The 27,029-nt window shown below is 39.2% G+C and overlaps 2 protein-coding genes and 1 long non-coding RNA gene across 4 annotated transcripts; all 3 read left to right on the top strand.

Moving 5' to 3' along the window:
* Nucleotides 1-2,944: 2,944 nt before the first annotated feature.
* Nucleotides 2,945-11,497, top strand: LOC124057392. The gene is made up of 4 exons (XR_006843104.1): nt 2,945-3,072; nt 11,073-11,156; nt 11,304-11,384; nt 11,472-11,497. It is a non-coding gene; the product is annotated as an uncharacterized LOC124057392 (long non-coding RNA).
* Nucleotides 11,498-14,749: 3,252 nt separating this feature from the next.
* LOC124057389 (serine/arginine repetitive matrix protein 4-like) lies at nt 14,750-20,708 on the top strand. 2 transcript variants are annotated; one of them, XR_006843103.1, is made up of 6 exons: nt 14,750-14,912; nt 15,554-15,719; nt 18,349-18,364; nt 18,980-19,299; nt 19,508-19,702; nt 20,590-20,708. XR_006843103.1 is itself a non-coding variant. In XM_046385549.1 (5 exons), exons 2-5 carry the CDS (start codon nt 15,639-15,641, stop codon nt 20,693-20,695), a joined length of 702 nt encoding a protein of 233 aa, XP_046241505.1. In that variant the 5' UTR covers nt 14,750-14,912; nt 15,554-15,638; the 3' UTR covers nt 20,696-20,708. The 2 variants fall into 2 exon arrangements, 1 of the variants encoding a protein (XP_046241505.1); XM_046385549.1 differs by lacking the exon at nt 18,349-18,364.
* Nucleotides 20,709-21,332: 624 nt separating this feature from the next.
* LOC124057391 (serine/arginine repetitive matrix protein 4-like) lies at nt 21,333-23,909 on the top strand. Its single transcript, XM_046385551.1, has 2 exons — nt 21,333-21,485; nt 22,710-23,909. Exons 1-2 carry the CDS (start codon nt 21,373-21,375, stop codon nt 22,984-22,986), a joined length of 390 nt encoding a protein of 129 aa, XP_046241507.1. The 5' UTR covers nt 21,333-21,372; the 3' UTR covers nt 22,987-23,909.
* The last annotated feature ends 3,120 nt before the right edge of the window (nt 23,910-27,029 follow it).

Consider the following 27,029-nt stretch of genomic DNA (forward strand, 5'->3'; position numbering starts at 1 on the left):
AGCCCCCACGTTGAGAGGAGTGAGACGTTCCCTCTGTGACAAAGACGGAAACAAGAGCCAATCACAGCGTGGTCACTCGTCTTAGCCTCCAATGCTAGAATCATCACCAAGCAAGCAGTGCTGAAGCATAGAACATGTACAGTACGAGACAAATACTAAAAAACATAAGGAAAATTCCAGACAGTGTGATACTACCTGTATCTGCAGCGTTGTTGTTCATAGACAATGCTTTCAATAAGAGGCATTTCCATCATGTCAAATTTCAGCAGGGATTGCATTAGAGCTGATCTCAGCCTATGACTCAATTTTACCTGTTTTATGGTAAACAAATCCAGTCAGGATTTGGAGGATTAGTGTCCACATAATTCTTCGTCATGAAGTACTCTCACTTAATCCGCTCAGTATTTGCATTGGTTTTAAGCTTTTTGCTACCTTGGTGCTTTGAATTGTCCCTTTAAATACGTTCAACCACTGCCTGGTTATGAATTATGATGACAAAAGGGCTGTCCGTGCTTGAGAGACGGAGAGTTGTACGCATGTGTGTACGTGTGTGGGAGAGTGAGTGAAGGGGTTTTGTCAGACAGGTACAAACAGCCTGCCATAAATCCAGATGCTTATAGCTTGGAAAGTTTGAGCCATAAATCGCAGGGCCAGATCAAGGGAATGCGCATCCGTGATGGTGAAATCAATTTTATTTAGAACTCATCAAGATCAGCTCTTAGTGTGACAGCACATGACAAAGAAGCAGAGAGGGGCACAGTTAAAGGATCTTCAAGTCACTTTCCAACAGCGTTCAAAAGCACAAATGTTTCCATGTCAAGAAAATTGCTTATATTGTTCAGATCCTGACAGGATCTGTTACCACTGGCTGTAATATCAATATCTTTTGCTAAACATGTTCAGTAGCCAGGACCTCTGCATACAACTAAAGACTGCATTAGAGCTGTGAACTGAATGGGATTTTGCCAAATGTTTGTCTTAAAAATCGGATAAGTAAAACACTGAATGAACATAAAAGAATTTGGTGTTTTATTGGCCAGCTGTAGAGTGGAATCAAGTCTTCGAGGATGTCTGCTGAGGGAGTGACATGGTTGACTGGTCTCAGATGGTTTCTGTGTTCTTTCCAGATGCACATAAATTGAACATCACAGCTGTAGAAAAAAGTATTGAATTTCATATAAATCTAAATGCTAATACAAGAGGAAGCAGGGGTGGTGGAGGAGGTTAAACTGCTGAAAGCTGGCAGCAGTGTAAGATGCAGTGCTTATTGTTGGTGTATGCAGAAAAAAGTTAGGCCATTAAATTGTTACCATGACAAGGCAGCCAGGATACTGCTCACGTGAGATCTGACCTATCGGGGTGCTTCCACCTCCTTTGTGTCCTCAGTGTGACAACACCAACATCATTCGTTTTTCACTTTGCCATGTTGGCATTTATGTAGAGACAAACACTCTGTTCTTTGATGTAAAGTCATGTAGCATGTTGTAGTCTGATCTCAGCATTACAGGCACATCGTTGTCACTTATGATTGGATGATGGACATGAGACTAGCAAATGATGTCCATGCCACAAGGCTGCATAGGGTCCTGTGTGCTTACTGATTGCTTTGTATGTGTACTTTTTTGGATGTTGTCAGCATGAAAGAGTTTCTTCCTTTGCAGGGTTGGGGATATACACTCAGTTGCAAATCAATTAGCAGGCGAGGCTACTTTGTTTTGTTTATTAAGCACAATTCATACATGAGACAGTTTCAAAGTTATTTACCAACAAACAAACTTAAAATGAGGTGAAAACAGACTAAAGTTTAGAAAATAACGAAAACAAAAAACATTGCGCAATGAGGTTCATTTGCATGTTCAACAACACTAGGTGAGAATCAGACAAAATTACCAGGATATTTGAAGGTTTCTTTCCCATCATCCCCCTTGATTAGATTTATGATCCTTCCGGTGGTTGTGTTTATCTCCCCTGTCACCTTTCAAACACTCGGTCATGTTGGAGCACCAGGTCTGCCGTTTTACATTATTAGTTCCCTGCTGGGGGCACTCCCTCTAATGCAGAGAAGCAGAGGAAATTGAAGGTGAGGAAGATAGAAGGCGACGGCTCCTGCCTGCTTGTCGCTGGGGGAAGAGGAGGTGGAGGCAGCATTGACGGCCTAATCTCTGGCTCTGATTATCTTCTCATTACAATCAGACGGGAGCAACTTGAAGAAGAGGAGAATGTGTAATTACGCTCAAATCTCCCATGACTAAAACAGGATAATAAGCAGGGCTAGAACTGTGTGCTCACATCTAATCATTCAGTTTATTTAGTCATTCGTTCTGCAGCTTTTGACTGTGGTTGAAGATTTTGGTGAGTTTCAGGTGAAATGACTAATCACCTGACTTATAGAAGCACTATTTGGAAGCCAAAAATAATTTAAATCGGCACATAATATCTTCAAACACAAGGGAGGCTGCTAGTGTTTTCTGACTGTTGCATTTATGTCTGTGTTAATATGTTAATAAATAAAAATGTATCAGCACTGCTTTATCAGAAATACCAAAAAAATTTGAGGAGAGCTTCAGCTATTCCATCTCCCGTGGCTGCATCTGCCCAACACGAGATAGAAAACACCATTTCCCAAAATGTCAGGACAACTGAAGCATGTAAATAACTACATTCCAATTGACACCTCGATTTGAATGGTAAATGGCCGAACCCCAGTTTTCCCGCAGAATGGCTGGCAGGGAGAAATGGAGGGGAATAAAACACATATCCAGTAGACCAGAGGGAATAAGGCTAACCAAGCATGCGAAATCCTCCTCTCTATCGTATGATGGAAGCATTAACCGCGTGGACAACAAGAAAAAATAACTTTTTAAAAGTTCTCAAGAGAAGACACAAGAGATGGAAACTAAACCATATTCTTCTTCTTTTTTCATTTTGCGTCTCTCACAGTTTAGAGACAACAGCTTGCCAGCCACTCAAGACCAATGAGAAGAAAGCAGCGGACGCCACGGTGTCCGCAGACAGAGCTGGCTGCATCAAAGGAAAAGGACGTAAACGCCACAGTCATCGCCGGGTCAGGAGGTGAGAAAGTCTTTATGCATTTACAGTTGCGAAGCAGGAGCTAATTAAGAAGTTTTCTGATCTCAAAGGTCAAACATGAGAAACCAATGTCCTTCAAAGTAGTAGGATTGTTGGTCACACTGAAGCATTTCTGATGTCGATGATTATTATTATTATCCATCACAGCTTTGCATATTGACATAATTATACTGGGATAAATCAATGAAACAGTACAAAACAATATGCAAAAAATAGATCAATAAATAAGGAACCATGAGGATACTAAATATTTGGATTATTAATAAAATAAAATAATTATACATCCACCTCCACGCCTTCCCCACTTATATAAATGAAGTTTATTATTGTGATCCTCCTCTATCTACTATGTAGAGGGATGGGAGGTTAGGGTTTGCACAACTTTAACAAGCCCATGTGAAAACTGGGTCATTGCTGCATCAGTCTATCCATACTATGAGATGAGGATGTCAGTGCATCAATAAGCTCATTATGGAACTCTTCCTCTTATCAAATGTGTTCCTTTCTAACCATAACAGTAGGTTCTCTGTTATAGCTATTCCTGATCCTCCCTGATCCTCCCTGATCACATACTGGATGTGGGTGACTCAGGTTTTGGCCAGTTAATTGCCATATATTTATTTGCTGTGGTTAGTAAGATCCGCAATAAATAATTTGCAGCCCTTGTCTCTATAGTTTAAGGCTTTAGCCCTAATGAGGCAATCTGTAGGTTTTGAGGGATGTCATTATGGAATACCTCTCTAAGATGTAAATATACCACCCAGAAAAGTCTTAGTTTAGAGCATGACAAGAGTATGTGGAAATGATTGCCTGTTTGTGCTCCACAATTTCTCCAGCATTTGCTTAAGTGTGTTGGACCCATGTTTGCCATCATTTTTGTTGTTCAAAAATACCTGGCAATACCATATGTGTCTGTTTGAATTCCTTCCACATGTTTGAGCTAGTTACCAAGTATGAATACAAACTGAATGCATTACCTTCAAAGTCTTACAAGTGTGTTATTAGATTTAGTAGCTTATAGAAATTGTTTCTACAATATCTCGTGTTATTAAATCCAGTTTGATGCAGATGTATTATATGGGCAGTGGTCTTCCTCACTCATGTGGCCAAAACGGTTGTTAACATGCAAAGATCTGTTACAATAGAGGCCAGTATAGGTATCTATATAGGCTTTGACTGGCATAATTCGGCTATTTTACATAATGACTTTTAGGTAGTGCTTTAGCTGTTCATCATCAGAGAAGGTGTCTGTGTTCAGTTCAAGTGATTTCATCTGACTTTGTAAGGAAATTAAGTGGGCTGTGCAATGTTTGAATTTGGTAACACAGAAATATATATATATATATTCTCTGTCTCGCTTGTCTTGGCCTTTGTGCTCAGGACTTTGTGCCTTGAGGCCACTACTCCACCACTTCGCATGCAATTTGTGATCCGGCTCGTCTTGCATTTTTTCTTTGGATAGGGCTGTGGAGTCCTCTGATGTTATAACTTTTTATTTTAAATAATCCCATAATTCAGGATATGTGATGAGATCCGTACTGTGGGTGATGAGGTATGGTCATTCTCCTTCTTTTGTTCACATATTGCACAGCCTTGGCTGGGTCCAAAAACTTACAATCTGCTCTGAGAGAGGAGAGGATCTTGAATTTTGTCAGCTTAGCCACTATTGCAGTGCGTTGTTGTCTGGCAGCGGGTGAGGGTTGGTGAGGGTTGTCTGAGGCTCTCTGCTGATGGATGCACTCAATCTGCTATTGGAAAGCCCATCATATTTGTATTTGCAGACTTTTATCACCATCTACATTAACTTTTATTCACTTGTCTTTCCTTGAGTTTTTAGTGCATCCACTCGAGGTCTCCTCACATTAATTTGTATGGAAAGCACTGTATATATTCTACTGTATACTGACTATTTATTCCAGTTTAATCATGGAGCCATCAGAGCTTTGGTGAAGACATATTACGCTATATCTTGCTCACTTCCAATGAATAGTTTTAAGTTTAAATTATTTGTTTTTGCAGTTCCTTTTGTAGATTTAAGTGGTGGTGATAAAGGATTTTAATAGTGCAAAGAAACTCCTTCAGGGCTTGATTCTCAGAGGGTAAACAGAGCTAATCTCTATATTGTGGTGCTGGAAATGTAAATAGTCTTATCGGGTTGGGCCCAGTAGAGAAATACAAACACGAGAAATTCCACACTTTGTCATTCAGATCTTTTCACCAACACCTTGCACCAAAAGTCTCCTTAACACACCAAGAATAATTTTCGGGCTCCTTATGCTGAGGTGAGGAAAATCAATTCAGGCAAGATTTTTTTTTTAAAGAAACCTCTTAATTAATCTGACACCTTCAAAGCCTTTGCAGTCACATAGCAGAGAAGCAGCCAGTGATATGTGAAACACAACTGAAGCCGCATCTGAGGTGTGTTAGAGAGAAAACATGAATCGCTTCTCTTTGGATGAACTTTACCCAGCGGCTGCTTTTCACAGAGCACAGAGAACATCCAAGCGTGCAGCCTCCTGATAATCACGCGGTTTGCGTGTGTAAGAAAAGACAACTTATTTTAAAAAAAGGATTTATGGTATTTTTTATCCTTCTGTGAGTTGAAATTACACTGGAGGATTTCTCTGTTCACTAACACCATGGCAGCAAGATATACAAAGTCGTTTGAAACTGAAGCACTGAAGCATCACAAGACATCTTGCATAAAGTGATCCAGCACACCTTGTAAGTTTTATTCCTTAAGAAAGGATATTAAGACCATTGACTAGATGTCAGCTGTAAGGGTCTTGAATTAGCAGAAGGTGTGGAGTGAGAGAAACACTGAGCACATACACACCTCTCATATGTGTTGGCCATATGGGTGCTCCAGTGCTCGAGTAACTTCCATAAAGGTAAAGCAGCCACAAGGAAGGATGATCAAAAAACGAATGAACGAATGAATGTAGAAATAATTAAAAGTTCATTTTTTGGTATGTATGTGTAAACAACTCAAATAGGAGTAGTTAAAATACAAAAAATTTTTGACTCTTAAATGCCTTTCATGTTTGGGTATACACCCTGGCACCAGACCATACAAAGTCTTGTATGTGATAGCACTAGACAGTACTAGAAAAAAATTAATTATAAAACACACTGATTTAGACTACACCCTAATTCGCTGTGTTCTGAATACTGATCCTTTCTGGAAATCACTGATCACAATCATAATGTTTCTAAAACACAGTGTAACCTGTAAACATAAGATTGTAGGCATGTATGTGAAGATCTGTTTGTCAAGAGTAATAAACACCACAAAAGCACACAACTGTTTTTGGTCAACTCTGACCATAAAGTCAGCTGACAGGAGGAGAATCTGAGTCACAAGAACAACAGCTGCATCCAGTAATGATTGAGCTTCACAGCCACCAAGGTTCCCTGGCTACCAGCAAATAAGTGATGGAACAGTGTGACCAAGAATAGAAGAAATGCATGAAAAACACTGGGTTTGTGTTGATTAATTTCCACTTGGTAAAACGTGGCTAATGAGCTGGATTTATTTCTTTGTCTCAGTTACAAAGCACAGCTAGTTGCTGCCTGAGAAAAGTGTCAGTTGAGAAAGACGTTGCTTCTTTTGATTTTTATCTTTACTAATTGGACAGCAGCAGCCCACTTTAGCTGACCAAGCACTGTTAATTATCACATGAAATCACAAGGAACCATTTCCCTTAGGTTCTGTTGAATCAGTGAAAACATTTAATTACCTAAAAACCCTGCCTGAACTCCGCTAGAAACATAAGAAATCCACCTGATCATCATCATCGAACGAAGTACAGTGCCTCACATTAAGCAAATGATGCATTTTTTTTGTCAATATAATGACATATCTGTAATGTAGTTACATATCTATTTAAGTTATCTGTGCATGATTGTGGCAGTGAAAAAAAAAAGCTCTTCAGGAAAATAGGCTGCATTCAGCATTGAGCATATTCTCATCAGATGTCCCCAAATTCCTTTTTCATACACCATTGTTTTGCACAATCACCATTCCAAGTGAGGCTGGCAATTGACTGCTCTCTCATTCTGCCTTTCATTCTCTCTGCTTCATCAAAAGAAACTGTTTCTGCTGGCAAGGAAAAAATGCAAATGCTTGCTTCGTGCTCTCTTTCTACAAGGCTAGGGCGGTAGAGGTGTTAATGAGTGACAAAGTGTTCTCATTACCAGGAGAGGGTACTTGGGCTTGGTCTGTCTAATCAGCCTTAATGCATTTCACTTCCTAATGCTCCCAAACTGCCGACTACACCAAGCAGGGCCATTTATTATAGCAAGACAGTCTCCTGCATCCAGTGAAACCAGCTCATAGTTTCCTGAGCTCTGTGGTTGCATACATAAAGCAGGAGTGCACTTTGTCACTGTATGGATCAATTCTGATGGATGGATGGATGGATGGATAGATAGATACTTTATTGATCCTGAGGGAAATTCAAGTGATTACTGATGACTCAGGTTGAAAAAATAAAAAGCTTTAATAGCATGAAGCTAAAGAAGAAGAAGAAGAATCAGCTTTATTGACAGTATATATATTTTTACATACACACACTGAATTCGTCTTCTGCATTTATCCCATCCTTAGTTGAACACACACATGCAACACCCTGCAAATTACATGCAGTGAAACACACACAGGAGCAGTGGGCAGCATCAAGCGCCCAGGGGGCATATTGGGGGGTTAAGTGCCTTGCTCAAGGGCACATCAGCCGGCTAATGAAGCATTTTTTCACACTCCACCACACCCAAATTTTTTAACTGTACCAGAGCCACGATGAAACAAACATGGAGACAACTGTGGTCGAAATCAGTATAGAATGACCTGTTGCAGATCTGATTATGTTACGCTGTAAATATCTTTAAATATAAAAAAAATCAGAAAAAAACAAAAAACTCCAGTCACGAGTTCCCTAAGCCCATTTTCATATCTGTGAATAGCTGAAAAAAATGACCTAATTGAATGACTTTAGCCATACAATGAAAAACAGTTCCTGAATGAGGGCACTAACAAAAAGAATTGAATGAAAGGATTCTTCGTAATGCATTTTGGAAATATGTACTTAGGAAGATGGATTTGGATTAAAGGTAGTTTCTCCTTTGACTGGGGGAAAAGAAAGTGAAGGTCAAGTGGTTTGTCTTGACAGCAGATTACAATGAAAAATCACAACAAGATCATAAATAGTTAAAAAAAAAATGCTGCTTGAGATTTTACAGGTAACATGTTGCTTTGATTGCTGTGATAAACTCTAATATCTGATGGCTAAAAATGAGTGGATGGGTACATCATTCACATTTATTTGTAAATTCATAGAACAGGTCTTTGCTGCATGTACCTTAATACTTTTTCTGTAATGCCTCATGTATCAATGCCAGCTCCTTCCTCTGCCTTATTTACTACCCTACCATTACTGATGCAAATACTCCATCAAATTCACATCACCTCTGATTTAAATTACACCATTTAGAGCTTTTTCCAATAAATCTTATTTTCATCCTCATTATCAAAGCCAAGGTGAAGCTGCATGACTTGCAGTCAAAAGCATCTTCTTGCACATCTCTCCTTTATTGTATCAGCCTACATGCTCGCTCACATCCTCCTCTTTGCTTCTTATGAATTTCAGTCTGTCTGTACTTGAAAGATTCATTCAGTGAGCCTGTGGTGCTTCAAAGGCCGTCATCTCCTTTATCACATCGTCATTTTCAGAGAGCAAAGGAAGTGGACCTCTGGACGGCAATCAAGCTGGTCAACAGATGGAATCTGACAAGTTTCTTTTCTTTATAATGGTGAATTTACACTTGAAAAGAAAAATGGACGGAGGGCAAAATACGCTGTATGTACAAAGGCACCTGACCGTTACACTTTTAATGACATTGTTTTCTAGTTTTGCAGCTATAACAGCTTCCACTCTTCTGGCAAGGCTTTCCAGAAGATTTTGGAGTGTTTCTGTGGGAATTTTTTCCCATTCATGCAGTAGAGCGTTTGTGAGATCAGACACTAATGTTGGACGGAAAGTCCTGGCTTGCAATCCCTGTTTCAGTTCATCCCAAAGATGTTTGATGGATTGAGGTCAGGACTCTGTGAGGGCAAGTTCTTCCACACCAAACTCATCCAACCATGTCTTTATGGACTTTGCTTTGTGCACTGGGGCACAGTCATGCTGGAACAGAAACGGGCCTTCCCCAAACTGTTGCCACAAAGGTGGAAGCATAGCAATGTCCAAAATGTCTTGGTATGCCGAAGCATTAAGATTTCCCTTCACTGGAATTGAGGGGCCCAACCCCTGAAAAACTGCACCATAAAGAGGAATGTCTGGATACTTTTGTCTAGCACATATGTCAAACTGGTCCACAGGAGGGCCGCAGTGGCTGCAGGTTTTTGTGCCAACCAACCAAGAGCACACCGTTTGACCAATCAACTGTCTGAAGACGGAGATCAGTTGATTAAATGAGTCAAGTCTGGTGTGCTGCTACTTGGTTGGAAAGAAAACCTGCAGCCACACCGGCCCTCCTGTGGACCAGTTTGACATGCCTTCTGTCATTTTCTACACCCAAGTTGATGTGATAGATGGTAAAATCTTTGAGTTGGCTGCTTTTTTGGTTCATATAGATGCAGTGGTGCTATTTGCAAAAGGGCTGTGTCAACTGGAAAATAGATCACAGCATGTGATGATGCAAAATACACTCTTAGTCTCAGTCTGTCAAAACAAATGCATAACACATTCTGTGGTTCTGCTGGAGCTTTGTCAAGTCTCAGCAAATTCACTTCAGTGATCTCACGTTGGGCTAAAAATTTTTTAACAGAAATTCTGCCTCACAAACCAGAGGCGAGCAGTTTGAGAGGAGGAGAAAGATGCTTGTCATTGTGAGAAGTGTAGGGTTCAGTAGGTTTTGTACTTCAGTCAGGAAAAGTTGTCCTCAACTAATGATTTTGATCGTTTTAAAAACTTACTTTAAAGTTCTTGCTCTGGAGAAAGGTTCAAACAATTCACAGACATTAATAAAATGACTCTTACAAGCACGCCAACTGAAGTACTGAAGTGGAGTACTCCGTTAAGATTAAAAACTCTTCTCTCCAACATTTTGCTGAACATATTTTGTTAGTCTAACAAAATTAACATGAAGGTTCAGTATCAGTGTCAGAAATAAAGAATTTCAAATTATTAGACCAATTCAAAACAAATTTAAAATGTACGCTCACTGCTGAAATAATCAAATCATGCATTTATCAGGCCAATTCAGGCCAGTTATCTAACTATTTAATGTCCGACTATACGGTGTCAAACGGTATGTTTCAAGAACAGATAGAAAGGGAAAAAAGAAAACAGATTCAGTAGTCAGTAGCCAGTAGACATGAATCATATCAAAGGACCCTGATATGACTCCTGTGAAGTCGTCAGCTATGTACACTGGCAGTGGTTCTATCACACATCTATCTTGTGCTCTCATCAGTCTTGACTTCAGGGAAGTTCACTGGCATGTGATCTGCTCTGTGCTTTGTACCAGTCTGGATAGGATTTCATCATCCTGTTGTGATGGGATCAGCTCATATGGGACATTTGGCTCACAGATAATCTTACTTATTTTTGTCAGGATCAATCAGAGTGCATTTATGTGCAGTTGTGAGATGCCAGTGATGAGTCATGAGGATTATTTCACCCCACTTGTGCTGTTATTTTACTGCAAATAGTTTTGGACAAAAGACTTTCATAGAGGCAGTTTCACACTGTTATTGCAATACCATTGCAGTGGAGTGGGAGCAGAATTTTCAGGCATGGATATACCAAAACTGGGAAAAATAAAACAATAACTATCTGCGGGATGGATAATACTAGTAAAGGGAAAAAAAAATACTGCAATTTGAGTGAACTATTCCTTTAACACTCAGCAGCTGAGATTTCACATATCATATTCTATCAATGGAGTGAATACAGAGGAGTCTCCTATGTCTCTGTTTGCAGCCCCTCCTTTGATGAGGAACTCTCTCCTCGGCCCAAGGGGAAGAAGAAGAAGAGAAAGTCCCAAAGGAAGAGGAAAAGGAAAAGGTCAGTTCCCAAAATGAGATGACTCTGCAGTGAGGTGTATTGTTAGCCACCTTTTGTCATGTTTCCCAAAATAAATAAATTTAGAGCTGTACAAAAGAATGTCTGGGTTCTTGCTAGAGTTCATGTTTACTTGTTCTCCTGCTGTAGGTCTCCTTCCCGCAGCCTCTCGCCACTGAGGAAGAAGAAAAAGAAGAAGAAGAAAAGCTCCAAGAAAAGCAAACGGCATAGGTAGTTCTTGCTTTCTATGACAATAGTTGCAAAATGGTGTGACATTTATTTTTAGGTAACCAAAATCATATTTTTGCCTTATTCCAGGTATACCTCAAAAAAGTCAAAACACAGGTACGTATCTGTTTATTGCAAGGTCTTGTGAGTAATTTTTGCATGTTTTGAGGTTGTGTGTCAGTAAGTTCTACTGGTTAAAATGTTTTGATAAAAGAGCAATGTTTAAAGGAAAACAGTTCTCACTTGGATAAATTTGCATCATAAATGTGGTTCAACATTTGACGTTATTTAAGATTGCTGGAATTCCAACTTAAAATCCAGTTCCCTTTCCGGCATGTAGTATCAGTGAGAGAACAGGCTGTATGTACAGACTTTGACAGTCTTAATACTCCTTGCTTATGATTCTTTTCTCTTTCATCTCACCAGCTCTTCAAGTTTAAAACGTAAGAGGAAGGATGAGCGCAAGCACAAGAAAAGGTCAGTCTGTGATTCTTGCATCTGAATCATGTACTCTTTAAATTCTACACACACACACACACATTCTACACAGTCTTGCTTCCATCACTTTTGGGGATATTACATAGACTTACATTTATTTCCTGGAGGCTTAACCACCACCTGACCATGACCGTAAACCTTACTTGCCCAAACATAAGATCAGCCTCAGCTTCAAGCAAGTCTTCACCTTAATATTTAATGATTTACTTGCAGGGCGGCACGGTGGTGCAGTGGTTAGCATTGTCGCCTCATAGCAAGAGGGGTTCGAATCCCGGTCTATGTGGAGTTTGCATGTTCTCCCTGTGCCTGCGTGGGTTTTCTCCGGGTACTCCGGCTTCCTCCCACAATACCAAAAACATGCACGTTAGGTTAATTGGCTACTCTAAATTGCCCCTAGGTGTGAGTGTGAGAGTGTGTGGTTGTTTGTCTTTGTGTGTTGGCCATGCGATTGACTGGCGACCAGTCCAGGGTGTACCCTGCCTCTCGCCCGTAGTCAGCTGGGATAGACTCCAGCTCCCCCGCGACCCTGACGGATAAGCGGTATAGAAAATGGATGGATTTACTTGCATTTTGTCCTCATAAGTAAGGCGGGTCCCCACAATGTGACTGTATAAACAGATGTTTGTGTCCACAACTACAGGAATACGTGTCCACACACACACACACACACACTGCTGAGGAAGACAGAGGATCCCCAAAGAAGCTCTCATGTAGGGAGCACGATGGGTGAATACAGAAATGTCTGGCTTTTATTTTTCTGAGAATAGCATGAAAAAAGCCTTATAAAGAGGAAAACTGTTTGAAAGCTTGATACACAAAGAGAGGGAAAAAGGGGTGAAAGAGGGTAAGAGAAACCAATTTCATGCTGTGATCTTTCAACATTTTATAATTTGAGTCTGGATGAGCAGGGCTTTTGTTTGTAAGCACAGAGACAAGTTCAGTTGCTGCTTACTTCAACAGATATCACTGCTTTCCAGCTCTCTGCATCTCTCTCCTCATGTCTCTTTTGTTCCCTTCAAGCCTTTGCTGTTTCTTTATACTTGTTTAACACTCTCCTATTTTTCAAACATGGTTCATAGACATCAGAGGTGGAGACGGACACCTGGATAAAACCTATTTGAATTAGATATAAATGAAGTTATTCAGCCTGATCTGATTCTACATTAATATTCAACACTGCAGCTCAGAAAACAAGATACAAACATTTTGCAACGCCAACAAATTGTTATTTACGGGGCTGCAAGTAATAATCATACTTATGTAAAATGTTGTTGATCCACTATGCAGAGTAATAGATTATTATTATTATTATTAAAGATTATCACTGGCTGATTCCAGTTTAGTACATCCTCAGTACATCCCATTTTCCTAGTCTTAGATCCTATTCGTGAGCATGAGTGAATTGCCATTTGTCTTACTTCACTGATTCAGCATAAGTTAATATTCAGTAGCGAGCTGTGGTTTTCACAACTTATTTACTGTAGTTTAGCAACAAGTAAAGCAATCTGTTTATCAGCAAACTCCATAAATCTCCAAGAGTTCAGGCAAAGAACACCAGAGGGAAAATCAGAAAATATTTTCACTACTGTAAGATCCAATTTCACTAAAATCAGAAAATAAATTTATGAAGTTGTGTTTTTGTACAGTAATTATTGAGGTCTCCTGAAACACTACACTCCAGCTTTATTGTTTTTCCAACCTAATTCTTAAAATAAGATAAGATAGACCTTTTTAGTCCCACAGAGATTCTCATTATCATAGCAGCACAAGGATAGCAAAAATGAAGGTGCAGATAAGTTGAGTAAAAATATGGGAATATTTCACTTTTTTTTCTTGTAGAAAAACTCTACAAGAATGCACACGATATTTACAGTAATTGATGATTTTTAAATTATTCGCAGTAAAAGTTGCCGTATTGAACTTGGGGATGGGCGATTATTGCACAATGATTTATTGAAATTCAGTTTATTGTGGAGTGCACGAAGGAAGGACCTGCAGTAATTCTCCTTCACATACTTCAGGTGAAGCAGCCTGCAACTGAAAGAGCTGCCCGGTGCTGTCAGGGTCTCATCCAGGGGGTGGGAGTCATTCTCCAGCAGAGAGGATAGCTTGGCTATCATCCTTCTCTCTCCCACCACCTGCACTGGGCCGAGGGAGCCTCTTAGGATGGAGCTCACCTTCCGAACAATTTTGTCCAGTCTCTTCCTGTCTGCAGTAGGGATGCTGCTGCCCCAGCAGACCACTCCATAGAATAGGGACGATGGCACCACAGAGTCAAAAATAGAATTGAGGAGCGCCCCCTGCTCTTCAAAGTGACGGATGCCCTCAGTGTCCACCATGCTGACTTCAGTAAATGGATGAAGTAACCAGATCATGTTAAAACCTTCTGTGCCCCTATTGGAGAGTTTCCAAAGCGAATAAAAAGACTGGTCAAATTGTGTGATGTAAACATTTACATCAATTTACAAATAAACCTTTTGATTCAACTTTTGTCTACCATGCTGTACTGTACTTGAACAAATTGTACAACTGAATATTGTCTGCATAATAGTTAGGTTAGGCAAGACCTTTAAAATGACTTCTTATCTTAGCGAGGGGAGACCAGTATGATGGAAACAGCAAACAGGAAACAACAAGGACAGAACCTTGGGGAACTCCAAAGACATCCAGACACACCAAGACAGTGCCTTTGTCTTAACAGCAATATATGAGGGACCACAGTGTCAAAGCAACACTGAGTTCTAATAACATCAAAACAGAACATTCCCCTGCATTGCGTCATTTGAGACTCTGAGAAGAGCCGTTTCCGACTGAAACTTGTCATGAATGTTGAGCTTAACAGCTGTAAATGGTTGTCAAGTAAGTTCTGCTGCTTGACTAATCATAGTGCCCTTAGAGCCTTATCCACTTGTATCTTCTCTCCCCCACTCTCCTCATCAAATCCTTCAGTTCACGGACTCACTCACGTCGGAGACGACGCTATCGGAGGTCAGAGTCGGACAGTTCCTCCTGCCAATCTTCCACAGAGGACAGGTAGGAACCCATCCCTCCCCCTTCTCACCTCCAGCACTCCCACAGTTTATCTTATCAGCCGAGGTGTCTGCTGAGTTCTTGGTCACACTGCAGTGATGACTGATAAGACAGAGGTGACTTCCTGTTCTCAAGCAGGACCAACCCTTATCACAGCTTCACAGGAAATGGCCCCAAATTCGCTCCACAGATCAATGCACTCAATTATAATGACATATTGCAAACTCTTGGACATGTTATAATAGAAAAATGTTGTTTTTCACAGGTTTTATGGCTTATACTGAACAGGGCTGATGGCATGACAATCTCTTGTAGCCATTGGTGATAATTAATCCTTGAATAATCACTGATCACCACTGTATGTCGAATACTGGATTCAAAATAGTAAAATTCACTTTTCAGTTTTCAAACTTAAATTATTCAATATTGAAATATTCTGAAATTAGTGCTTTTAAATCTGTCTGGAGCTCTTTATTACTAATCTTTACAACTAATCTATATAGCACTCAAGAAACCATTTTCTTAAAGTCTTCTCTTCAAGATAACTTTTTTTTTTTTTTTCAAAATGGCCACAACAAATGAAAAATTCTCTAAAGTGCAAAATTGGCTGTAACTGAAAACTAAATACAGCATTTTCCCCACAGACACCATCTGCAAAAATCTGTGGTGCATCAGGCATTAGGAGACCTCACAGCTGTAGTTGAGGACACCAATGGAGTGCTTGACCAAATGGACATGAAGTGGACACCTGCAACCAAATCAGTGTGTAAAACGGCTCCAAAATATCGCTCCATCCTCTCAACTGCCACCGTAAGTACATTTTAGAACTCTTGTCAGTGCAACCCTTGTTCATTTTGATTTCTCAGTTATGGCCATGCAAAACAATGTGCTGTCAGTGCCTACTGTGAGGCTGTTCAGTTTGGAAAGTTCTTCTCATTAAAAACAGAATATTTACTTCTTAAGCTCACTATTAATATTTGAATTTCACCTTCTGGTGTTTTTTTTTTTTAAGAATTCTTACCCATGATATGGGTATTCAAAAAATACAATTTAATTTTCAAAAAATTAATGTTTTCATAGAGTTATAGGTCCAAATCCTTTTCGACATGCACTAAGGGATGAAAATAATAATATCACGTAAACTGAACATGGCCTTGCTCTGAGCTCCTTAAATTATAATAATAATAAATTATTTATTTTGCAGTAGTTTCTGGAGTTCCTGTTTTCCAGTTTTTAACACCATCATCTTGGTAAAATACTCCCCACAATATGAATGATACCACAGGAAAAGTCATACATTTTTGAATTCAAATGATAATATTACATTTTCAAAAGCTATTTCTTACCACACATTTATACTGCTTGATTTTTATTATTGAAAAGGTCAGAACATTTTGTTCAGTAATAATGTTAATGAATATTCAATGTATTTCATGAATTATTTAAACATTTTCTGGTCAACCATAGTAAAGATTATTAAAATAAAACACTTGGCTGCACCTTAAAAATATTTCAGTCTTTACTAGAATTGTAGCTATGTGTGCTGTTCTACGTAGCACACGGGTGTGAAAACACTTGTGCTGGACAGGAATTAAAGCATTTATTCCTTCGTAAAGAGCAGAAATGATAAATAAAAACAACGTTATTATTAATCTGCATTTGTTTTGTCAAGCAGCAGACAGGAAGCACTTGTTGCTTTAGGGTTGGGCCGGTTTGAGGAGGGACATAAAGCATTAGTTTCTGCCACACTACATAAACATCACAATGCTTCCTGTACTGGCACTCAACACTGTCATTGTGTTCATTTAATGAACAGTAAGGATACTGTGTTGAAGTTTTAAACTAAAACAACAACAACAACAAGAAAAAAAGGAAAGGAAAGCAGGTCAGAAAATCTGTTAATCCAAAGATTATTTTTTATTTTCTGCCAAGTCTGATCGATTGAAACCCTGCTGTAAAAGAGACTACACTTTGTCTGTGATCTAGGTACTTGCACAGTAGTGTTGCCTCCAAGAACCGGGACTGACATGATAGAGCAGGGAAATAAAGACATAATACAGCCTTTTCACTTCAGACCTTCTTAGTCTCCTCCAGTTATTACGTCTGTTTTGTGTTATAGCAAGCTGGTCAGATTACAGACCTGACTTGGAGCTGAAACGAAAGCAAAAGAAAACAAATATCTTTAATCTGTGATTGACAACTTCTGCAGACTTTAAGAAGAATTTTTTCTTAAATTTAAATTTAAATTGTGCTGTTTATTGCAGGTTGATTTTCCTTTTCTTTTTCTTTTTTCTTTCTTTCTTTCTTTTTCTTTTTTTTACAGTGATGTTTTGCAAAGAGCCTCGTAAATATAGTTGTGTCCCTAAACTCATTGTCTCATGCTTATTGGAGCATGAAATATATTTAATTTCTCTCCAGCAATCATTAAATTATGCTAATAGCACAGATTAATGTTTTTAATTACACAACACAGGATTTTAATTGAAATTCAATAAATTAATCCATATATTGAATCATGCCTGGCATTCAATATCCTAAAGTCTTTCAGAAGGGCTGCACAGTTGCTTACTGAGTGGTAGCCTTACTGTATCAGAATTATTCAGTTGTGTTGGTGTTTATTTATGGATTTAAATTTGGTGAATAATAAACACAATTTTAAAAGTGCTTCAGAATTATCTTTGCTTAATATTTCTTTCCCAAAAAAGCAATCTATACAGGGAAAGGTAGGTATATTTGGACAGAAAAATCCTCAAAAATATTAAGAACTGTGTCAATCATTTATGTAAATATAATTTGTGAATTTCTTTTGTGATGGAAGAGTAAAAATGTGGCAACAAAAGGAATAGAATGCACTCAAGAACCTGGAGAATAAATACCAAGGCAAGGATGAAATGTTTATTTGCAGGTTGCCTTGTCAAAACACCTTGTGACATCGAGGAATGTCTGTGTTTAAAATTTTTGTAAGTGAAATCTTTCAGTCTTGAATATGTGCAGATTGTGTGTAGATCAGAGTGGTAAATTTCCCTCAGGGTTGGTCTGTTGTGTTGACTCTAGATAATGGGAAACCTGCGGGAGGACTGACTGGATAAACCTCTGTGTATCGGAATCAGTAAAGAGAGATCGTAATTTTATGAGACTAGTCCACTATGATGCAGGGATATTCAGTCATCTGCAGTAAAGAAAAAAAAAGCTTTCTGGTTTTGGAGAGCAGTAGTTGTACTCACAAGCACACTTTTAAAGTATTCCTTGACTTTTCGCTCCTGAAAAACTCCAAAACAATACACTAACTATAGAGGAAAGAAAAAGGAACATGCCAATATAAGTCTAACTGGCTCTGGGTTTGAAGAGAGGGTTATTGTCTTTTTCTTGCAATTTACGACTCTAATGATGCACTTATGTTGCCCGCTCTTCCCTTTTTCTTACACCTTACCTACTTAAGGAGGAAATCTTGATTGGTAAGTCGATGCTATCCGCAGATTTAGGGATTTACTTGTAGGTCGGTGCAGGCTAATTGTTTACTTCTTACAGGAGAAAGAGCACAGTCATCTGTCCTTTTCTGAGGGCTTTCTTAGTTAGACTGATGGGATCTCTCTTTGTCTGCAATCCTTTTCATTTCTACATAATACCCATTTTGTGATGTTTGTTCAATGTTCTTTAAATGAGGCTTTTCAGTCGGGGTTTGTTTACTCTTTTTCTCTTCACTCGACTTAGATTCGGTAGATTTTTCCTCGCATAGTTTTTTCTTCTCTGCTCTTTTGTTGTTTCTTTCATATAATTGTTTTAGTTTAGACTTACTTTATCTAAATTTGTTTCTTGTTGATTTCTTTGACTTTAGTTGAGTTCAGACTTTCTTTTGAAGTTAATCGCATGCTTCAAATTTGCATGATGTCTTTATCTTTCAAAGTTTTCTGTCCCAAGACAAAAAAAAAGAAAGAAATCTCTTCTCTGTGTTTTCAAGGGAATATGTTCCTTTGTACTAGAGTATTCACAGTGCATCAAAGCAGATAGCAGGTTTCAGTTATCAACACACACTTGGTTTTAAGCTGCAGCCTGTTCTTGTCTGTTTGCAGATTTTGTCATCAAAACCTGGAAGTGAGGTTTTACACAGAAAAGGGTCCCAGCATTTACCGAGCCAGACCGATGGTCCGCACGATTACGATTCTGGGAATGACACATCTTCGCCACCATCAAGCAAAACTGGTGTTTCTCGGGCGAGTGTCACTGACAACAAGAGGAACCACTGTAAACTGGCCTCGCCAGACAAGCTGAAATTCGCTGACAGAGACAATATCTCTGATTCAGGAAACTCTGTTACAAGCTACGCTTCTTTGTGCAAACCTTACGGGGAGGACGGCTTGTCTGCAACCCTTTTCAGTGGGAACAGCAAGAGGTAATGTTGCGTTTAGAATAACTAATCCATCTGAATTCCCAGAAAAATTCCAAACTGTTTATCTTCTGTTTCTATGCTCTGTTTTCTCTTTTGAAATATTCATCTTATGGGTGAGAATAAAGGAGAGCATTTCTTAAAAACAACACAGGTTACAGTTTTGACTTTATCACTCAAAGCAGTGAAACGTTTTAATGTGTGTCCTTTGCAGAGAGCAGATAACTTTGGGGTGTCATGTAGAGGTTACGAGATCTCCAAAGGCCTCCAGCTGTTCACAGAGGATGAGCAAATCATCTCGAAGGCGGCTAAAAACCCGGTCATCCAGCAGCCGGAGCAGGAGCAGGTCCTCAGGAAGTTCCAGATACTCCGGACGTTACACTCGAAGCCTGTCCCCATCATCTTGCAGGTGGATTCACTGATTTTATGTTGTACATCAGCAACAAACACTAATACCCAAGTTACAGTCAGAGCATTTCCATTTTCATGTATTTTTAGTAGCACATACAAAAGTAAAAATGTGGGAAGTTATTTAGGGTTGGCACTGTCCAACACTTTGGTCGAGGCTGAAGTATCTCAACAACTATTAAACTGATTGCATGAAATCAGGTACAGATATCCTCTGGTGCACTATTCTCACTTTGGTGATGCCCATGACTTCTTCTAGCACCACCATAAGATTGACATTTACCATGTGGAGTGAAATGTCTTCACACCTTTTGGATTGATCACCATGAAAATTGGTACAGACATTCACGTCTCCCTCAAGATGAATCAAAATAATTTGTCCTCTATAATGTCACCATCAGGTTACAGTTTCAATTTGTCCAGTACTTTAGTACGGTTTACTTGCAGAACTAAAAACTTTATGTTTAGCACTCATTAGAAAATATTAGCTTGTTTACATTACAAACCATCAACTCATTACAACTAACACTGTGAGCATGAAGTACAGCCTCAACGAGATACGACCATAACTGTGATCTGTTAGTCTGATTCAAACACACTGTGACATGGCTGTACCTGCAATTTTACTTTATATAATCCATGTGCTGCCACTCACTATGACACGTCTGTTCTGCACTAGAAACGTCCCCATTTCCAGTCTAGATGGACACCTCTAATGGTGATCAAAATCATATGATGTTATCATGTATAGGTAATATGTGTTCAAAAGGAAGTTGATAAAAAAAAACGCTGATTCATATTTTATTTTGCTGAAATTTGTGCAGTGTTTAAAACCATTGTTGCTTTGCACAATTCTAGGAAATAACTGTCATCTTTTTTGGTTGGCAGCTCATATTCACGCTCACCAAGTTATTCATCTGATTTGAGCCGACGAGGCAGCGTGGCCAGCCTGAGCTCTAGAGGAAGCTACTCCCGATACAAGGCTGACAGGTAAACTTTACAGTGTTTCAGCAGTAATGACTCCTCATTAGTGGTGTACAAGAACAAATACACTATATAGACAAAGGTATTGGGACACCTGACCATTACGCCAACAGGGACTTTAATGACATAGATATTAATATGGAGTTGACCCCCCCCCCCCCCGTTGGAACTACAACACCTTCCACTCTTCTGGGAAGGCTTTCCACAACATTTTTGAAGTGTTTCTGTGGGGATTTTTGCCCATCCATGCAGTAGAGTATTTGTTCTTCATTCCAGTTCATCCCAAAGGTGTTTGATGGGGTTGAGGTCAGGACTGTGTGCAAGCCAGTCAAGTTCTTCCACACCAAACTCATCAAACCATGTCTTTATGGACTTTGCTTTTTGCACTGGAACACAGTCATGCTGGAACAGAAAAGGGCCTTCCCCAAACTGTTGCCACAAAGGTGGAAGCATAGCATTGTCCAAAATGTCTTGGTATGCTGAAGCATTAAGATTTCCCTTCACTGGAAGTAAGGGGCCCAACCCCTGAGAAACAGCCTCATATCACACCTGAATTTAATAACCCTTTTGTCTAGATAGTGTATATATTTACACCGTTTCAACAACACCGATCACATTTTCACATTGATTTGTCTACTTCTCAGGCCACGAGGCAGGAAGAGAACACCTAGCTCCAGAGAGACAAATATGAAGCATGCTCATAAGATTAGCGGGAAGAAGCGAAGACGCAAATCCTACTCTCCTATGAAGAAAAGGAGAAGAGACTCACCAAGTCATCTGGAGGCACGCCGAATCACAAGGTAGAGCTTTCCCAGCCTGGTTAGTTATAGCTACAATATACATTTTCATGCCTAAAAACAGCAAAAATGTACTGCTGGTCTCATCCTCCACCCCCTCAACTGGGCAAGTCTTGAAGTCTTTCCCTCATGCTGATGAGCTGTGTACCATGAAATGGCATTTAGCCAGAGCATGAGATAACCGCCATCTCTAAAGCCACTACAGGTGCAATAGAAGCAGATGGCAAACACAGACAATCCAAAATGTAAAAAAAGAATGACAATAACAAGTCTTATCTTGATAACAAGTCTTATCTCTCATTTCATGCTGTTTTTGACACCAGCAATCCATAAATATGCACAAAGAATATGAAATTAATGTAATACAAATAACAGATTTTATGGAATTACTTCTGCACTCATCTACATTGTTTTAAACCTGCCTTAATCAGTATTTTCATACTGATTATTGGCCAAATTACAATGTGAAAAGGGTCATTCATGGTGACGAACCCTTAAAGAACTGTTACTTGACTGACATTGTCTTGCTCTAGCAGCTTATTGTTTAGGTTTGACTACCCTCAACCTTGGGCCTAACCTGACACACCAGATGGTTCGTTTTACAGAAATGCTCTTCAGTTGTCATCTAACTGATGTTCTAGCAGCATCTACACTGACCTCTTTAGAAGGCACCATTGTTGTTTTTGAGCAAAGCAACACGTCTCTCTTCGTCACACCTAAACCACATAGCTCCTCATAGGACGCTGATTGGTCCAAACCACTATTGTTTGGTCTCACCTTATAAAATTTATAATTTTATTTTATATTTGTTACAACTCCAAATAATTGTCTATTAGAGAGCAACATCAGCATTTATTTGGAGTGGTGTTTCCAGTATTCATTCTATTTAAGTGCTGTTTTTTGGTCTCCTCCTGGAAATTCTTGTCTTTTTAGTTGCTAAATTGCCCCACAGTGTTCACCAGCTACCCAAAAGTAATGCTGATGAGAGTGGTTGAAGTTAACCAAAAGAGTGAAATTCTTACTCTCAAACCAAAACTTCAGTATCCCTGCAGGGAACTACAGAGTCAGATGATAATACAAGTGAACACTTTCTGATTACACAGTCATTTGACACATTTTACATATCAAAATATTCTTTAATGCAGCTTTAAGCTTTAGTAAAATGTACGCGTTACAGCTTTAATTCTCCTGCTGTCAATTCCACACCACTTTTTTGAATCTCTGCAGTGCCAGGAAGCGGCCCATCCCTTACTTTCGACCTAGTCCTTCCTCCAGTAGTCGGTCCGCCAGCGTCTCATCCTGGAGCAGCCTCTTCACCCGCAGCCGCAGTCGCAGCCCGATCCACAGCATCAGCCGGAGCCGGAGCAGGAGTCGGAGCCGGAGCTACAGTTACTCCTCCTACAGGAGCTACAGCCGTAGTTCATCTTGGAACTCAATCTTTCGGACCCGCAGTCAGAGCAGGAGTCGCGGTTCTTCAAACAAACACAAAAAAACCAGGCGTTAGATTTCTTAGAGAACATTAATGGACTGAAATGCTGGTTGTGTTTTCAGTTGCGAGCAGGGACAATGGATGTTGGAGCAACTGACTGTGTATGTCTCTGTTCTCCGCTTTGACGCTTGAGTGGAAATGTCCAAGCAGGGGTCCGACTATGTCTTTCAATGATGCAGTCTTGTACACTCACCCACAGAGACCACTGGAGACTGAATGTCTTTTTGTTTGTTTGTTTTGCTCTTGTACTGTATCCTCTTGCATCAGCTCTCACAGTGGCCTGAGACTGTTCATCTTGTAGATATTTACAATAGACACTGCACATAGGACAGAAACAGTATTCCTGTATTTGGTCAACGAACATTGCTGTTCCTTATTTTTAAGTCCATGAACTTCACATTAGATTACTCTCTTAAATAAATGCTTTAAAATTGTTTAACAACTTAATATTTGTATTAAAATTGATTAATTGGTGCATAATAAGGCTTGAAGGTAGAAGGGTTGCTTCCAGTTTTGTTCTGTTTTCTTTTTTGTTTTTGCAATATACACAGTATGTGCTGGCTAATGCAAGTGCAGTTACACCTGATAATTGCTTTAAAAGTTTCATAGGACATTGGACATTTACTGCCAATGTAAGGTCTCTGTGTTGCAGGTTTCGCACAGAGAAGTGAAGTATTGATGTAACATTTGAGCCGTTTGATCCAAGTTGTACAAATGGCTTCAAAGGGATCGTTGTCAGGAATAAGGAAAAGGTTCATTGCTCTGATCTTCAGCACTTCACACGGTAGAGAACAAACGTGTTTCCCCTGAAAAATGAATCGGCAGGGGTGGACTGACGGCAAGCAAACTGCATGTCAGCTCAAATGTCAAATTAATTTATCCTCTGATCAGGTGGAAAACAATCGAAATGCCAGTCCATGTAATACAACAGAGAGCGATTGAAACCTTGGGCAGGGACAGGGAGGGGGATTTCTTTTGACAAAATCTTCAAGGTGTCAAGGAGGTATTTTCCTTAACCACTCATGGCGAATTAAACATTAAGTGAATTTCTTTTGGGAAATGTATACTTTAAAGGTTATTATAATAGGCTGTCTTATGCAAATGCTAAAATTGTGACTTAGTTTGTCTGCACTTACTGTATATCAATCTCTGACTTTTTATTTGATACTTGATTAGATTTCAAAAGTTGACACAAAAGAAAAAGATGGCCCTCGTTTAGCCTGAACTCTGGAGTAGTATTGATTCTCGTTTACTTGAATAATGTTTTCTTGTGCCGACACTGGAACCAAACATATACATCAAAAGTGTTTTTGTTCTGGAGTTACATCACAACAGAAGGTCAAGTTTTGAACTGTGCATATTTATTACTTATTTAATATTTATTGGTTTGTTGTCCCTCTCAGTGGTGGTCAGTCTTTCTATGCAACACTGTCAATTTCTAGTTATTGTGACACTGCTGTAATTTCATGTTGGGTTTTTGTAAATTATTCTTGGGTTTGTACACATTACTCACACATAAACCTCAAAGGATAAGCAGATGTTTGATGGAGGAGCAAAAATTGGAATGGCAGAAAAGATGTTGAAGTTCCTGTCTGACCTTTTGTTTTAGTTACTTTATTTTAAACAAAAGTCTGACATTTTGGGAAACACACTTATTTGCTTTCTTGCAGCTGAAAGGATTGATGCCACTCTCATATCTGTCTGTTAGATATCTTATTTCTGGATTGGACCATCAAAGGTTAACAAAATCCATCTTCCAACTCCTTTAAGATTGCTTTGTAAATTATATCCTGTGTGTTTAGTTCAGACAAAATATTAATGTAAAATTTTTTCCCGGCCAGGAAAATCCTAAAATCTCACAATCACAGTGCCCAGCCAGAAAATAGTCCCACACATAACCCCTCATAAAACCACAGCGTTTTGTTCTTATGTTGTTTTTGGTACAGATTAAACAAATAAGAAATAATGTTAATTAATGAGCTTTAAAGGTGCTGTTAGTTGCTTTTCTTTTTTCTTTCTTTTTTTTTTTTGCCTTTTACTGGAACCTAATGAAGTGTTTCCTCTTTTTTCTGGTCTTTATGCTAAACTAAGCTAGCTGGCTGCTAATCATATCTTCACATTCATATGTGTAAGAGCCTGTTTTCCCTCTTTTGTGTTAGTACAATGATGTAATGCACACTTTGAACACTGGGTGGCAGTTACCGGTAAAGGGCACCAGAAGTATTTATAACTGGAAGATTATGAGGGGCTAGGTGTTGTTGCCGGGGGGAAGCCTAAAGTTTTTGACTGTGGTCACGGTGGTGTAAGAGGTAAAATGTGATATGTGTTAATTTAAATATCGTTATTGTAAATAAAAGAAGCAAGAAAATCATGGAGATTAGAAATCGTCTGCAGTCATTGCGTGTCTGATATGTAAAGAAAAGCCAGTGGCGCGCATCAATTATAAGCAAACGGCTTATAGGAAAGCCGTTACAATATGAAAGTGGCATCAATCTTCAATTCTGACTCTCAACAAGAAATCAAATAAGCATATTTTCCAAAATATCAAACTATTCCGTTGAAGTCGTAAAGGCTGCTTTGACTCCAGAGTTTGCATCTGCAAAAAAGTTTGAAACTGCCTTTCCATATAATTAAGAGAGTTATATTTCTCAGTCATTTCAAATCCATCTTCCTGACTGCGTAACTGCTCCAGGCCTGACGGACTGCACTCTATGCACTCAATACTCTCAGCTTATTTCCCTGAATGTCATATAAATTGGACGGATGAGGGAATTATGACGCTCGAAGAGGAAGGAACTCGGCACAAAAGTCATCCATAAACTCTAAACTGATGATGACTCATGTCAACCAGTGTTGACTAAGGTGCCTGTGAAAGATTTGTGCAGTCATGTTGATTAATTTTCTAGATGGGTACCCAGGCCAATGGCCCTCTTCTCAGCTCACAATGTAAAGTTTACATCAGTTGTTGTGCAAAATAATTTTGAATATGTAATTACTGTTGTGTAAATATGCATCTGCGTTGTATAAACTATGAAAAAGGTGTGATTATTTGATTTAGAGAATGTGATTTGGGCCATGCTGGACGTTAAAACATGTGATATAGATATGATGCATTTAAAAGTGAAAGAGGAAAAGGCGACCATGTGTCAGTCAGGCATCAGTCAATAGACTCTTGATGTCTTTGTGCTAAAGATCTGGTCTTTTGCTATTATTTATTTGTTAATTTGCTATTGTTAATTCTCAATAACAAGGTCATATAACAATAGTGTTCCAGTGTTTCAGTGTTACATTATGCATATCCTTGTTTTCCATATGAACGGCATATTGCAAAACCATATGTATTTCATACTGTCACACTTTATCTTTTGTCAGGGGAAACCCCACACTGTAATGATATGTCACTTGGTAATTGAATTGTCCCCGACATAACCCCATGAAATCATCTTTCCCTTTCATTGCGTGTTAAGAAATTCTATATAAAATCATACTCTGAGTAAAAATGTCACTGCGGTTTGTTCTATGTTCTGAGCACATATTTGTTTTCCGCCGTAAACACGGGCCATCTTCACAAAGTTGACTTCTTAGCTGTTTTGTTTTATCCGTACTGTGACATCAGTGTTAGACCGGCAGCTCTGCGTTATTTTCTATTAAAAAACCTGTGAGTCACTAAGACGGAGTGAGCTCCGACCCCGTATGAGTGACATGTGGACAGTAACTTAATTTGGTAAAAGGGAGGCTGGTCTGTGGTCAGCTGTTGTCCCTACTCTGCAAAAAGTATCCACATCAGCGAGTCACTTAAAGCTAAATTTAAGTCTTAAACTGTTTTTTTTTACATCAACGAAGGGTTGAAACTGTTGAGTTGGATAGAACAACTAATTCATTTATCCTATTTTCTCTCGCTTACATTGATTTGAAGACTCTGTAGAAGTTGTTAGATGGATATTTTTTGCAGTGCGTGTACCTCTCCAGATCCTCCTAGCACTTTTCCGACACTTGTTCTGTGCCGACTCACCGTCTGGGAAATCGCCATGCAGTATAAAACCCGCAGCCAGGAGGAA

The sequence above is a fragment of the Scatophagus argus genome, chromosome 4 (assembly GCF_020382885.2).
Source record: "Scatophagus argus isolate fScaArg1 chromosome 4, fScaArg1.pri, whole genome shotgun sequence".
Taxonomy (NCBI): Eukaryota; Metazoa; Chordata; class Actinopteri; family Scatophagidae; genus Scatophagus; species Scatophagus argus.

Bases quoted from the DNA above. Each gene is read 5' to 3' on its own strand.
- LOC124057391 (XM_046385551.1), top strand. From the start codon at position 21,373: ATGAAGCATGCTCATAAGATTAGCGGGAAGAAGCGAAGACGCAAATCC. The intron at 21,486-22,709 runs GTAGAGCTTTCC...GAATCTCTGCAG, and splicing joins GAGGCACGCCGAATCACAAG to TGCCAGGAAGCGGCCCATCC.
- LOC124057389 (XM_046385549.1), top strand. From the start codon at position 15,639: ATGGACATGAAGTGGACACCTGCAACCAAATCAGTGTGTAAAACGGCT. The intron at 19,300-19,507 runs GTAATGTTGCGT...TGTCCTTTGCAG, and splicing joins TTCAGTGGGAACAGCAAGAG to AGAGCAGATAACTTTGGGGT. The intron at 19,703-20,589 runs GTGGATTCACTG...TTTGGTTGGCAG, and splicing joins CTGTCCCCATCATCTTGCAG to CTCATATTCACGCTCACCAA.